Source organism: Vanacampus margaritifer, chromosome 2, assembly GCF_051991255.1.
Source record: "Vanacampus margaritifer isolate UIUO_Vmar chromosome 2, RoL_Vmar_1.0, whole genome shotgun sequence".
NCBI lineage: Eukaryota > Metazoa > Chordata > Actinopteri > Syngnathiformes > Syngnathidae > Vanacampus > Vanacampus margaritifer.
In genome coordinates this window covers 17140807-17156827 of record NC_135433.1, presented here as the reverse complement: position 1 = coordinate 17156827, position 16021 = coordinate 17140807, and the positions used below count along the sequence as shown (strand labels likewise).

General features: G+C 39.0%; 1 protein-coding gene across 2 annotated transcripts in view; it reads right to left on the bottom strand.

The window, feature by feature from the left end:
- Positions 1-16021, bottom strand: part of pde4a (phosphodiesterase 4A, cAMP-specific) — a 78593-nt gene that overhangs the window by 28243 nt on the left and 34329 nt on the right. The window contains exons 1-6 of one of the 2 annotated variants that reach the window (XM_077558090.1): positions 7751-8182; positions 3844-4029; positions 3729-3765; positions 3563-3633; positions 1190-1239; positions 122-234 (exon numbers count right to left, since the gene is read on the bottom strand). In XM_077558090.1, coding sequence (XP_077414216.1) covers positions 122-234; positions 1190-1239; positions 3563-3633; positions 3729-3765; positions 3844-4029; positions 7751-7944 — 651 coding nt within the window. In that variant the 5' untranslated portion in view covers positions 7945-8182. Of the gene's footprint in view, positions 1-121; positions 235-1189; positions 1240-3562; positions 3634-3728; positions 3766-3843; positions 4030-7750; positions 8183-16021 lie in introns of those variants that run through there. The other variant, XM_077558089.1, reaches the window with a different exon arrangement.

Below are 16021 nucleotides of genomic sequence, written 5' to 3'. Positions count from 1 at the left end.
TAAAGATACACATGAAAGAGGAATAGCTTAAAGGTGGCCGATTGGGCCTCATGTCCAACATGACGTTAGTCAGTAAAGTCTTGGAGTTTGTGTCATGTCATGTTTGTGTTGAGACGGGCACCTTGTTGGAGGCCATCTCGCTGACCGAGCGGTGGGTCTGGATGGTCTCCAGCTGGTCCAGACACCAGTCCAACTCTTCCAGTGTCTCCCGAGCCATCTGCTGGTATGTCTCCTCTGGGGGGTGGACAGGGAAACACACACACAACCATTTCAACAAATATACATCAACAAATTTGATTTATTGTGGAAAGCTGATTTCCTACATGCTGCCATAATTCATGCCAAAGACGTTTTGAATTCATATAAATGAACATACCTTTCACAAGGTCCAACATTACTTAATTACTACGCTAAATATCTTGTTTTCCTAAGTGATATTCACATTTCTTGAAATGGTGAATTTATTCATACAGTATACACAAATCATAATATATTAAAGTAAATAAATCTATATGACAATATTCATATTATTTTTTTTGCTGCATTGATCCAAAAACAAGATTTTCATTGTGCACACTATTGAGACTTCGTTAGGCACACCTTCTCAATTTATCTAGAGCTGAGCTGTGCCTAATTCTGTCCCTCTCATGTAGGTAATTGGAAAAACATCTGATCAAACAGTAGCAATAATATAGATTTGAAAAATGTGTACAAAATCAATTAAGATACAAGTGAAATGCTACACTGATTACATCCAATGCAGGGGATGGCCAGAAAATGTAAGCATAAAAATAAAAAAAATAAGCACATTATAATTTTTCTGTGGATAGAATTATAATAGTATGGTTATATTGTGAATATTCGCTTTATTTTTTCATTGTCTCTTTTATTTTGATTGTAATTATATTTTATCTATTGTTTTAATTAATCATGTTTTTTTTAATGAAAAAGCACAAAAAGCACACGTTTTTATGTTATACCTTTAAGTATTTAAATTTTTCCTGTACTTTTACTTTTTGTGTGTTTTTTTGTATATATTTTTTTACGAGCGTTTATTAATATAATAATTAATTTTAGCTACATAATGTTCTATCAATATTTATTTTTACAGTATGATTATTATTATTATTGTTATTATTACTCAATTAACTTTTTTATGTATTTGTTGTTTTGGATAAAATAACCTTACCAGAGAGGGTTGCTTGGGGAACGGTAGGTTGACTTGTAACGGGCGACCTCCTGTGGACAAAAGCATCATTACATCAAAAGCAGAACTGCACGCTGCTGCCCTCTGTCGATCTTTGACACACCTTTCACCATGAGTGCAGCAAATGCTCTTGACACACTCATGGCTTATTTTCACAAATTGCCACACATATCTCATTTAGTGTGTTTGTTTTATTCTCATGACTATTTGCATTGTATATTCTCACTGAAGGCATCAAAACTAAGAATGAACACGTGTAGAATTATGTCCAGGTGAAATAACTGAAAACATGTTTTAGATTTTTGTTCCTTCAAAATAACCACCCTTTGCTCCGATTACTGCTTAGCACACTTTCGGCATCCTCACCCCTGGGAACTTCAATACTGCTGGAAAACCATTTCAGGTGATTTCTCTTGAAGCTCATTGAGAAAATGGCAAGAGTGGGAAAAAAATCATCAGAGCAAAGAGTGACTATTCTGAAGAAACTAGAATACAAAACATGTTTTCAATTGTTTCACCTTCCTTTATTAAACAGATCATTTAAGTCTAACCCTGAAATGAAATTATTAATACATCAGTATTTTGTTCAGTTTTTCTAAAAAAAAATTTTAAATTATTAACTCATTCACTGCCATTGACGGCTATAGACATCAAAAAATCATTTGAACCATTTATATTAGTTTAACATTTTTTCCACTTTTGTTGACAAGAGTATGAAAACCTAAAAAAAAAAAAAAATATTGTACTTTTAGAACAGATATAAAATTTGTGATTAATCGTGAGTTAACTAGTGAAGTCATGCGATTAATTACGAAAAATTGTAATCATCTGACGCTCCTAACTTTTAAGAATCTTTTCTTCTTTTTTTTATTAATTAAAAAAGAATATATATATATATATATATATATATATATATATATATATATATATTTTTTTTTTTTTTAAATAAACTTTTTTTTCTTTTTCTTTTTTTAAAAGAAAAGATTATTAAAAATTAGGAGCATCAGGCGATTAATTTTAATCATAATTAGTTGCATGACTTCACTAGTTAACTCACAATTATTCACCAATTTTATACTTGTTCTAAATGTACAATAAAAAAATGTTTTCTAGCTTTTCTTAAAAAAGTGGGAAAAAATGTTAAACTAATAGAAATATGGCATCAATGGCAGTGAATGAGTTAATGAACATTATTTTAGGATATGTAACTCATTCTACAAAACGGCGGTGCACATGCATTGAAATGCTGAATCACGATTAAAGCTTTGATGAGCCCCCTCCCTGCTCCCCAAAATACCTAAAAATGTTCTTGTTATGCTTGAAATATAAAAAAAAAATAAGTCAAAGTGTAAACCGTGCTTTTTGTTTCATATAGCTTTCATAATTAAGCAGCGAGGCGGGAGGCATTTTCAGGACACGGCTGCATAATTATAGAATGCTGATCATTCTGCTGCATTGCTTTATATATCATATTGATGTGGAGGCTGAAAGCCTGCCAAAAACAATCGGCTTGCGTCTACTGCATCACAAAAAAAGAGCATCCTTTTTAGAGTTATTGACTGTGTCGTTACACTACAAGGCAGGGAGAGAAATGTGTGCCAGCTGCTGGAGGAGGCGGAGGAGAATCACATAAAGCTGGATAGGGGATACACATACTGATAATTGGGAACGATTTTGAAGCCGATCATTCAGCAAAGGCTTGATTCTCAGATGTCTCTGAAAGATTATTTTAAGTGATTATCCTGTGGTGTGTTGAGAATGATTTCTTTCCCCCTCACCGATCTACTTGCAAAGTAGTAGGGGTCAACAATTTAGAAATGTTAAACCATCTGTGATTGTGGTGTGAAACTGAATGATAGCCAATTAGGATACACACATAATGATAACCGGGCCGATTCTGAGCCCGATTTCCCCTTCCGATGTCTCAAACTGATGATCCTGTAGTATGGTGTGCATTGCAAGTGAGTTCCTCTCTGATCTGCTTGGAAAAGTGCAGACAATCGTAAACGTTAAACCCTTTCAATAGTTACGATCCAAAGTTTGTTCAACATTTTCCGATTACAATTTCTCAACACTGAATTGGGCCAAGCCACAGACTCCATGACCGTGACATGAAATGGAATGTTAGTCACTTAAAGTGCACATAAACTGATAAGCACACCAATTTAGAGCCCGATTCTCCTCTTCTGGTCAAAGTGAGCCAAGGCCTGATTGTCAAATGTGGAGCAAAATTAATGATTCTGAGCGATTATCCTGTGTCAACTATCAATGTGTGTGTTTTGAACCCCCAGTCTGCTTGAAAAAAAGGATTAACGTTGCTCAACATTTACGATTGGTGGTCGGGTTGATACTGACTTGTTAGTGGGTGTGGTGACATTGGCGAGGATGGTGAAGTTGCTTCTTACAGATCGTAGGCTGGCCAACACCTGAGGATGGGGGAGGTAAGGGAGGAGAGAGGTGGGACCACCACAATTAGGCACAATTTGATTATTGGAATGTTGTTGAACAATCAGCAACGCACCTGAGCGAAAGGGGTGACGATCATGTCTTCAGCATGCCTGTGGAGGAAAAGCGATTGGTACAAATTTGGAGACCCGTGACTCGTGATGGATTCAGGTTGATGTGTGTGCGCTCACCCCTCACTGTTGATAGAGGAGTTGCGTGACATGGTTTTGGGGGATGTGTCGTAGTCGGAGTCGGAGCGGTACAGGAAGGACTCCCTGCGCTGGCTCTGGGGGAAAGAAGGGTGCAGCACCAAGCCAGGACTCGCCTGCGAATCCATGGGACTGCGTCCCGGCGACGGGCCATTCTCCGAATCGAAGCTGGGGGAGGAGGATGCCAATGTTAATATGTGACCTCGTTTGATAGTGACACCGAGATGCGATACAATAAAGCGTCGCAGGCCGTCACTGTGTGTGAGGTAAAAGATGTGACAGGCGCAGCATGCAGCTGTTGGATGGCACGCCGCCCGCCACAAGGCTGCTGGAAATTACTACATTATAACACATTATATTCGCCAGCTAAATTAGATGCATAAATCCAGCTTCATACTGTTTCAAAGATTGCTGTTTATGCTCCTTAGACACTTGTCTTGGACACCCATTCATTCTCCTCACACACAAAAAATTGTTACAAAATAAAATATAAAATTCAATAAACACAAATGGAATACATTAAACATTTTTATTAGGGGTGTCAAAATTAGTGCGAAAATTTTGAGTTCATTTAAAGTTCCTTTAACGCCACTCATTTTTTTAAACGTGCAATTAATGACCGCCCCTTACTTGGAAATCCTGTACTGGGGGAATTCCAGTCGCAACACAGCAGACACGTCCACGTCAAAATTGATCAGTAATAAATATAAGAGTAATGCATATATTTGTGGAGACTGGGGTCAAGTTGTATTCTACAATTTAAAAAATGTGCAGAATTTTACAAGTTACCTCATGTTAAAGATTAGATAGCTCTTAAGATTTAAAGAAAAATGCACCGAGCTGTCACCAATGTCTTACAAATGCAATTATGCCATCTTGTGGCAGAAAAATTACCTCAACACATCAATAATACACTTGCTTTTTTTTTTTTTACAGTACAGCTTTTTAATTTTAACTCAATTTTGTAAATTATTATAAAATTACTGTCTCAACTAGTTTAACATTTTTCAACAAGAGTATGAAAAAAATATTATATTGTACATTTAGAACAGATATAAAATTTTCAATTAATCGTGTGTTAACTATACAAGTCATGCGATTAATTACGATTGCTATTTTTTATATAAATTGAAAAAGAATGCTATCAGTATTATATATACTTAATACTCTATATACTGTACTATAGTGGAATACATGTACCGCCGTTAAGTAATCAGATTGCAATTTTTTTTTAGCTGTATTCCATTAGTTACAGGAAAACACATGTAATCAGATTATAGGTACATTTATTAAAAATGGGGATTACAATTTCTACGATGAGAGAGTGTGAAAGAGAGAGAGAGAGAGAGAGCATGCACGCCTGCGCGAGTGGGACTTTTGCTACATGTCCCGCTAGCCTACAACCATAATGTGAGTTACACCTTCCAAACAAATCTTCCTCCCACCAATTCACTATTTGAACGTCATGCACAACAAATACACGGCTAAACTTGTGACTGGGATAAAAGTTCATTTTGCAGTTGATGTCACGCATCATCCTTGTATCTATCTATCTATCTATCTATCTATCTATCTATCTATCTATCTATCTATCTATCTATCTATCTATCTATCTATCTATCTATCTATCTATCTATCTATCAAACTGAGTTGTGGTTGCTTTCAGTGACAGTTCGAAAACAGCATATGGCCTTCAATCAAACAATCAATCAACCAATTAATCGCCTTCATGCTTTTGTAATTACACAAGGATTTTTCCCATTTGTTGGCTGTCCGGGTCCCTATCACCTGCAAATAGCAGGGGTGCATTGTATAGAATATGAACATACTTGTTATTACCAAAAGTAATCCAGTTACATTACTTTAATATTATGGTACTTGATTACGTTACTAACTACATTCTTTAGCAGGTAACTTGTAACTGTAATGGATTACATTTTAAAAGTAACCCTCCCAACCCTGTCTACAACAAATCAAGATACTACGTATCGAATTCTCTTTTATGGGAGAGATATAAAATATATGGAAATGTCACATTTACAGTAGCCTAGTGACAAGTTCAATCATATTGTAAATTGACAACAAGAAACTCACTGTGTCATAACATACCCTCTTGAACCGAGCCCTACCATATTGAATCGAATCATAATCTCATTCAATCGAACCAAATCCAATCGTTCCACATTGAATTAAACCCTCCTTTAATCATCTCACACCCATGAGGTTTTTCGTTTTTTCATATCTCTTTTCTATTTTATTCATTTAGTTCATCCAAGGGAAACCATGACACTCTTCATATTTGTGCGTGATACTTTTTCAACCATTTGCTACCAAATGTGGTTCCTTACAGTGGTGGCTGGCATGGTGACACATTTTATATTAAATTAATGCAGAGGACTGTGATTTACAAGATTAATACAGTTAACAAATTTCTCATATCAACAGCCAAAGGGGGCATGACTGAAATATGCTAATTTTCAAAATTCCTTTGCCAATGAACCTCTGGGGCATGACTGCAATGAGAGTGATCCATAAAATCTGTCTAGTAAACTGAACTGGGTCTATCCCAAGCCCAGGACCCTAATGAAGGACAGTCGGTCACTGGGCTGGCGACCTCACAATGTAAAAATACAGAAATGCTGTAAATGAATAAATAAATAAATAAATAATGTTATGGAAAGAAATCAACCTGCATACTGTAGAGGGGGAAAAAAAATGCGGATCAATGTCCTCCTAAGGACTGAATGACCTAAGGTCAAATGTTAGCAACAAGTGGCAAATCATTAACAATGCTGTTCATCTTAAAATGCATAGTAAACATGTTCTGTTGATTGTGTGATTAATGACATGTACTGTACCAACAGAAAGTTGGGGATATTCGGCATTTTTTCTTTCGTGCAGATGAAATTTAGTTGCAAGGAATTCCATGTATCTCTGTGTCAGTTTCAGTTTATTTTGTTTGTTTCTATGTTGTTAATTATCACTCATCTGGTTGCGTAATTAATGCTGGCTTGTGGTTTGATGCAGCCGCCATTCATCATTACTTTGGCAGCTGCGTGGGTTTGCGTTCAGGGACACCTTGTAAACTCATTCGCTCCCAAAAATGGATAGCTGGTCAGGTTAGTGGGTTTAGTTGGTTTGTGAATTCGTCATACAAATTTACTAAGTTGACAGCTGTAATAGAAGTACTGTAAACTGTCTTCCATGTTTATTCACTCATCATATTCACCCTTTACCTTAATTTTTTTCATAAACGTATGACACCAAAACATTTACTGTATGTATAATAAATCTGTTAAAATATTGCTGATTATAATGCAGATTAATTTATGGGCAAAAAAGGTATATATATATATATATATATATATATATATATATATATATATATATATATATATGGGAAGAGGGGAAAAAATCACAATCGCAGTAGTGAGGAAAAAAAATATAGCAATTTGATTATTTTGAAAATCATTCAGCCCTTCTATCAATTATCGGCACTATTGGTAATTACTTGTCTTCGGACATGGCCTTAAAAAGTGGACATGGTTTATCCATCTCTACAAAACAGAGATACAGAGAGACTGAAAGAGTCACAGAAAGGCTCAGAAGTTTCCCCCTGTCTTAAAACTACAATTAAATTTGTTTGTCAGCAAGAACAGTCCTACTCAAACTCATTTGGACATGTTCATTATGAATTTTGTAGAAGGTCAAATAAAGTTCACTTTTACAGGTTATAATTTATTCAGAAAAATTCGCCCAAAGCCCAACATCCCCAACTTTTTGTAGGTAGACTATTTATGTGTATACAGTTTACATAATGTTTGTAAGGCCTGTAAAACTAGTTGCTGATCCAGTAAAAGCCCTCCACAGAACAGTTGCTCAAATGTACCTGCAGTAACTCTGAGACGAGCGTCTGCGCTCCTGAATGCTGCGGTTGAGTTTCAGACGACGGAACAAGGCGGAGCCTGCGTGTCCGCGAGAATGCTCGCCCGGTGACACGGGTGAGGTGAGCGAGCTGGCCGGAGGTGGCCCCTCCGGACCGTCCCATAGCGTCAGCTGTCGCGTCAGCTTCTTCTGAGTCATGGCCGCACTTGGCCCCGCTTCAAAATGTCCGTCCTGTCCTCCTGTACGAGCGTTCCCAACTGCCTGACCTCGACTTCAGCGCCAGCCGAGTCAAAGTGCATCAACATGCATATCCCGCGCGCGGATCCTCGGGCCTCGGCTGCTTCAAATCCTTCCGCTCCCCTCCTCACTTTGTTCTCCAGATTTATGCAGGTCTCCTTAATCCGTGCCTGCGTCGGGGTCGTTTCAGGTCTGACGGTTAAAAGGAGCGAAGGCAACCCCCCCACCCCTCCTGATATTTCACCACCTCAGCTACACTCCACTCCCACCACACCACCCCCACCAGAAAAGAACACTCCCACCCTTGCTCCCCGTGAGAGCAGCCGCTTACTTTTCCTAATTAATCAACTTCACGCCCTTCAAATGAATATATGTGTGACTCCGTTTGTCTGCCCTCCCACACTCTTCACCTCCTTTCCCTGTGGGCCCCGCGAGCATGTGCTCTCAATGTCCTTATCTCATAGCTCACAGTTGCTCTGCAGCAACAGGAAAGCTGATCAGTAACAGACCACAGGCAACAACAGCAACACGCGCCGTCTGTGTGCGTGTGCGCGCAAGGAGGATTTGCAAGATAGAGAACCACCCAGAAAGAGCAAAAAAAAAAAAAAAGTTTGGAAGGCAACGGTTGACTCACGACCCCCCTGCTGTTTACACGTTCCACTATGGTGGCGGCGGGGGGTTTGCGCCCAAAACATTTCAGTGTTTTGACATCAACATCCTTGCTGGGAAGCAACACTTTGCGTGGCCTTTAGATGGGAACAGACACAACGTCGGCTTAATCATCATTTCCACCAGCAACAATTAGACCATTAAATAGCTTTTTCTACCAAGGTGCGAGCGGGTCAAGCACAACTAATTTGGTGATGACATCGGAGATAGGAATATTCGACAGCCTCGGGGTTTGAGGGCGTTTTTTTTTTACACTTACATGGCCGGCTGTTAAAAGGCGGCATTGTTTTTGCGTGTACTATTAGAAGCGCTGCTGGCGGAACGAGCTGAGCTGTTATTTGTTACGTCAATAACAGGAGCCCGCATCGATTGTTATTAACAACATTATGTTCACGCTGCACCCTTATGGCATTTGGACACAGCGCTGGTACATGTGAGTGCTTCACTGCGAAAACGAGAAAGAAGCATTTGGAAGGGAAGCTAAGCGTAAGAACGTGAGAGACCGCTTGCTTACATGATAAGAAAAAACATTATTTTTTAAATCTCATTTTGTGCAGTTTACATGCCTGGGCATAGTGCCAAAAAGATGAAGATGTAAATTGTGATTTGTGATCGTAAATATTGGACAAGTTTAACATTTATGATTGTCAGCTCAGATCATTTACTGAGCATATTGGGGAGGGGAAATCGCACTCAACACCCCCCAAACCGGAGGATAATCGCTCAGGATAATCTTTCTGAGGTATCCGAGAATTGGACAGCTACTCACTTTGGATCATGTCGGATTCTAATCAGATTCCTCCTCAAATTATTTAGTACTTAGCAAGTGCCCAAATATGTTATGGTTGTGCTCTCATTGCGTTGTTTTATTTATTTATTTATTTATTTTCAGTCTCTGATTGAGTAGAGGGGCGTGTCCACCTGCGCCCGCACCTGTTTCTCATTCGCAAATCAACGCTTTATAAGTACTGGAACTGCCGACACTCCTTGTCGGAGTATTGACCTTGCTACATCCTCGCCCCAGAGATTTATTCTGACTTTGTGTTCCGGGCTTTGGCCTTCCAGGGTGGAGTTTGCATGTTCTCCCCGTGCTGGGGTGGGGTTTCTCCGGTTGCTCCGGTTTCCTCCCACATTCCAAAGACATGTATGGCAGGTTAATTGAACACTCCAAATTGTCCATAGGTGTGATTGTGAGTGTGGGTGGTTGTTTGTCTCTGTGTGCCCTGAGATTGGCTGGCAGCCAGTTCAGGGTGTACCCTGCCTACTGCCTGAAACCAGCTGGGATAGGCTCCAGAACAGACACCCCCCCACCCCTCCCGCGACCCATGTGTGAACAAGCGTTTAAGAAAATGGATGGATGGATGCTCCAACCATATTACAACCAAATTGGGAGGAAAAATCACTCTTAACAAACCCAATACCACAGAATAATTGTTAAGAATCATCTTTGAGTGATTGATAAACTGATAATAGGGCTTTGGCTGATATTGATCAGAAGTCTTAGAAGATTATCTGTATTTGTCTAACCCTCTTGGCTATCATTACATTTCGTCACAATCATAAACTCCATGGCTTGGCCAAAAAGTGTTGAGTACAAAGTGAAAAATCACTCCACACACACAAATCACTCTCCACAGCACAGGAAATTTGCTCAGGATATTCCTTTAGAGACGCTCAATAATGGGTGTGGCTTTTGCTGATATTGATCGCATGGGAGGAAAAAGGCTCAAATTTTGAGCAATTATAGCATGTGTTTACACCACTGAATCAGCTGACACTGCGTCCGTGTTGACCAGACCATACGCAAGAATTTGCAATCACTATTATTGAGCAAGTTTAACATTTACGAATGCTTGACTGATTTTCTAAGCAGTTCATAGAAAAAAAAAATTACTGTTAACACAGCCCATGCCTTTGGATAATCGCTCAGGATCGTCTTTAGTCATCAATCAGGCCTTTGCTGACTTTGATTGTAAGCGTAGAAATAATCGGCATGTACATACTGAAGGCTTTATTTGATTACTTTATTAAGTGTAATCTTTTGCGTGTTCAAATAAATCAGAATTGAGACCTCATGAAGAAGTTTCCTTTGCAAGGATTTATTAAGAGCTCTTAAGACACAGGAAAAAAGCTTACATTCGAAAAGTGATGTTAAGCTCCCAGTGTGTAGAATATGGAAACACCCAGTATCATTATACTAGTAGAAAAGGTTCTCTCCGCCTCTTAAATTTGACAAAGAGATAGTGTTTAAAATAAGCAGGCACAGGATACTGACATGTCCATCTCAGCTCCCCACCAGCTTCGGAGAAATGATGTAGACAGGCTTTGACCTTGGACCTTCAGTTTTTACGACCAAATGACTAATGACATGAGACTTTGACAACTTTTAAAACATACACATTCTTATCTCAAGAGATGGTGAGGAGTACGAAGCTCAAATGTAGTTCACAAAATCATTATCACATTGTTATTCATTTAACTACACATAGTTATATCACATCTATATACCTATAACTAAATTCAAAAACAGTAAAAATATAAATTGAAAATGTTAAATGTCAACAATACCCTACTGAAGGCAGAGCTCACTCATGAAAACTCCTCACGTTTCAACAAAGACAACTTCAAGGGGGAAACGTCAGGAATCATCATGCTCATGACAGTTGCCATTGTGATTTGCAGAGAGCTGACAATGACTCCATCGTGTGTCAAATAGTGAGCCCGGGCTGCATAATAGCTGATGAAAGCTGGCTAAGTGACTCATGCGCACGGAGGGAGGACCACAAAAAAAAAAAAACACCCCCATGTTGCACTCTTTGTATTTGGTGTGTTTTCATGTTTTTGCTCACGCTGCAGCAGAAAGGCATGCTCGCATAGAACGCAAGATGGCGATAAGCCGCGGCCGTGGGCAGCTGGATTTGCGCGCGAGGAGCATTTCAAGTGCCGACATGATGATCAGAGGCCTTCAGCGGGACGCCGATTTATTGCGGTTGAGCTGCTCCTTCTTTATGGCAGATAGCAAAGTGTCTGCGCTGTGGATGCAGAGGAGCACATTAACTCTCACTGCTGGACAACGCCTGAGGCAAGAGATGTTAGGAAAACCCATATTTCTGGTGGAGGGATGCGATCGCTGACGTGGAACTTGTAAAAGCGCTATCTACACTCCAGGACTTCAACCAAGGAAAATGTGCCTTCAAAATCTACCGAAACGCGTCAGACTTCAGCAAATGTTGTGAGACTAGAGCAGGGGTGTCAAATTGATTTTTGGCATGGACCACATCGCACTTGTGAAACCATAGAAATATCTGATCTTATTACAGTCGACCCCCGCTGTTCAGGGCGGATAGGGGCTGGGCGAGTCTTGCCAAAATACAATATGCCCATTTAAAAAAAAAAAATAAATTTCAACCCTTAAATGGAAGAGACTGTCAATTAGTGTTTTCCACAACAACAATAACAGGATGCAGGTGTCCACTGTACAAAACAAATTGATGACTAACTAAATTATTCTTTATTTTATTTAAAAAAAAAGAGTGCACTATGCTTGCAGTATCTCAATATATATATATATATATATATATATATATATATATATATATATATATATATATATATATATATATATATATATATATATATATATTAGGGGTGTTAGAAAAAAATCGATTCGGCAATATATCGGGATATTACAACGTGCAATTCTCGAATTTGATATGCCGAATCGATTTTTAAACATACATTTTTTTCAACAAAACTTAATGGAACATTAAGCCTTAATATTTTATTTCAGTGCTGTTCAAACATGAAACAGACTGCAACCTGTTAAATGCAATGACTCAGTTATAAGCCTGAATTTTCAGATAAATAAATACATTTTCATACAAATCTTACAGTGTACATGTACAAGTTTACTGATGAGTATTTTCCAAATTTGAGTAAGAAAAAAAATATCGCAATAATCAATTTATAGATTCCCATCGGGATTAATTGGCATTGAATCGAATCGTGACCTATGAATCGAATCGCCAGGTACTAGGCAATTTGCACCCCTAATATATATATACAGTATATATATATATATATATATATATATATATATATATATATATATATATATATATATATATATATATATATATATATATATATATATAAATAAATAAAAAGAAAATGTTCAGTTGCGATGCGATTTTTTGCAAGAAACACAAAATGAACGCACATGATTTGCTTTGGCAGGCCACATAAAATGATGTGGTGGGCATAACTAAGACTCGCCACACACACCGTGTGATGTAGTTCAACCTGACTGGAATAGTGCACACGCAATCCTGCGCACTGAGCAATTCAGCCCTACAGACATGCTGCAAAAGGAAACTGTATCGGGTTTTGAGGCACCACACACTGTGTATTGTACTGTGTTATTTTTTGTTGAACCACAAAAACATGGTGTGATTGTCAAAGATGAGAATAAAGGAGAGAGTGTGGACATAAGACCTGTTCGTTGACTGTATCCGGCGCGCGTCATTGACTTCACATATCTTATTGACAGCAACGTATAAAATTATAAATATAGTTAAGTATTAATGCAAAACAAAATGTTGGTACACTAATGAATGAATGTATAGTTATAATGGGAAATAATGTTCCACCATTCCTACCCTGTAGGTGGCAGCAAATTAGAAAGCAAATTGAGCTTTTACATCACTTTGTACGCTATATGGTCATCAGACTGTTTGAGGTACATTTCCTTGCTCCGCCTTCATGTCCATACTTCTCATGTCTCCCCGTGCTTGCATGTCTTTAAGTGTCTTATATTTGGCTGGTGACAAGTCCAGGTTGTGCCGCAGCTCTCGTCTGTGCCCAAATCAAATGTAATTCTTCTCTGCCTTTTCTTGAACAAAACCAAATGTATGGAGTATGGACATATTTCTTGTGTTTAAAATCGGAATGCTCTTTTGCACATACAGGTATCAGCATCATTTGCCTATGATATTAGGGTCCTCTTTCAGGGAGTCCTTGTGTGCTGAATAAGCTGGGAAAATCCGGTTGTTCTGCTGCGGCACTTTTTTTTTCTCTCTCTCTCTGTCTTTGCACACATTCATGCCACAAAGAGGAAGGGGTGGATTAGGTGTCATTAATACAGCAGCCTTCAAAGGGCTGCGGAGCACTGAGTCCAAATGTAGCGATTTGTTTGATTAAATCTCAATGAGGGAAGAGGGCGGGAGGGTTTACATACATTTCCCTCCCTGTGCGTTGACCCCTGTCTGGTCTCCCCGCGCAACTTTCCTTGCCATTGATTATTCATTAGGATTCATGATGAGGAGGCAAGCCCCTGCCACATCAGCGTTTTCCCAAAAGTCTCGCACGGTGTCAGCTGCTGCCACCGCCGCGCTGTACGCAGCCATTAATCGGACCTCTCAGCAAAGGAGCGCTTACACAAGACTGCATTTCACTGAAAATGGTCAAAATGATGTCGATTTTTCTCTTCCTTTGCAAGATTTGGAATCAACAGAAAACAACAAAGTTGAAAACACTGAAATTGATCTTCAAATGTTTGAAGATCAAATGCCAATCGCAGGGCACACAGAGACGAACAACCACCCACACTCACAATCACACCTATGGACAGTTTGGAGTGTTCAATTAACCTGCCACGCATGTCTTTGGAATGTGGGAGGAAACCGGAGTACCCGGAGAAAACCCACGCAAGCACGGGGAGAACGAGAACGAGAACGAGAACCCAGGAAGGCCGAAGCCCGGACTCGATCTCACGTCCTCTGCACTGGGAGGCGGGAGGCTGAGACAGCGATTGAAAATGATGTCTCTTTCGTAAAGATCACAACTTAGAAGTGTCGTAGGGACCAAGTTTAATAGATTCAGTGTCCTTCAAACATTCAGAAATACTCTTGGTCGAAAGAAAAGATTCTTAAAGAAAAGAGTATTTTATTGATTTTTAAGGACTGTCAAGTTCATTGGATTCAGCGTCCCTCAGATAACAAGAAATTGTCCTGCTTGAAACAAAAGGAATTGCAATCATGTAAAATTGCAATTATGCAATATTTATATGTATGATTGTGCAATAATTATAGCAGGCCTGTCCACAGAATACCCCCCACCCCCTCTCCTAATCCCTTTCTCCGCTGAAGGAGAAAAAGGAGAAAGGCAAACAAAGATTCAACATTAATTAAAAATTGACATTTTAAACGTTTTAATTCAACCAAAATGCAATGTAGATGCAATGTCATCTTCTAAACACAAACTTCAATGTTGACATAATGTTGTTGAACCAATGTTGATTGACCAATCAATCTTCAACCGTAACCAAAAATCAACCTTCTTAACCCTAATTCAATGTTGATATAACATCTTTTGCTATCTGAGGATGCACACATGCTGATAATTAGGCCCATTTGGAACCTGATTACTTCATTATGATTGGCTGTTCATATTCAAATTCAAATTCCCCTAAAAGATTATCCTGAGCGGTTATCCTGTGATTTGGATTCATTTTTTACCCTCAACAATCTGGTTGTATAACAGTTGGAGTTGACAATCGCAAATGTTGATCCTGTTCACTATTTCCAATAGCAAATTCTCATGTGTCATCAAAGCTGGTCCAAAACATGGACATGTGATTGTAACGGAGAGACAGCAGTTTGAGCAGGATGGCAATGGCCCGATTCTCTGATATCTCTAAAAGATTATCCTACGGTGCGTTGGGAGTGAGTTTGCAACTGCGATCTTGTGAAATTTGGTTGCAGCCAACAAATGTTCAAAACATGTGTGTGTGTGTGGTCAACAGCAAGTTGGGCCGAGCCTTGGACTTGGTTCGTGATTGTGACATGAAGCCAGTCAGGGAGGGAACTAAATATAGCTGGTAGAGGAGCAACTGCTTGTGTTGAGTGTTTATACAACCAGTCTGAGAAGTCACATTCACACAATTAGGAGAAGATTACCGGACAAGCTAACAGCTAGCCTAGCATCTCCTATTTCTTATTCTAGCCCTCTTTTTTTTCTTTTTGTTATATTTTCACTTAGTCTGGATGCCTTTGGCACAAAGCTGACAGACATCTGGTTTAGGGATAGACTCACAATTCTTGGTGGAAATATTATGTATGTTGGTCATCTAGAGTTCTTCTAAGCTTTTTCCCTTTTTGGGTTTGCCATTTTTTGATGAAGCTTTGGAGTAAGCTTTACGAACAGATGCACTTCCTGACTCCAATTTGAATTTATCTGGGCTTGGAACTGCCATGAAGTTGGGCTTTAGATGCGGGAGGACTGGCAGTTGGTGTGAATGTGTGAAAAAAAAAAATCCACATTCATTCAAACCTATGCTCCGGGCTTCCTTTGTGGCGTTTGTATGTTCTCA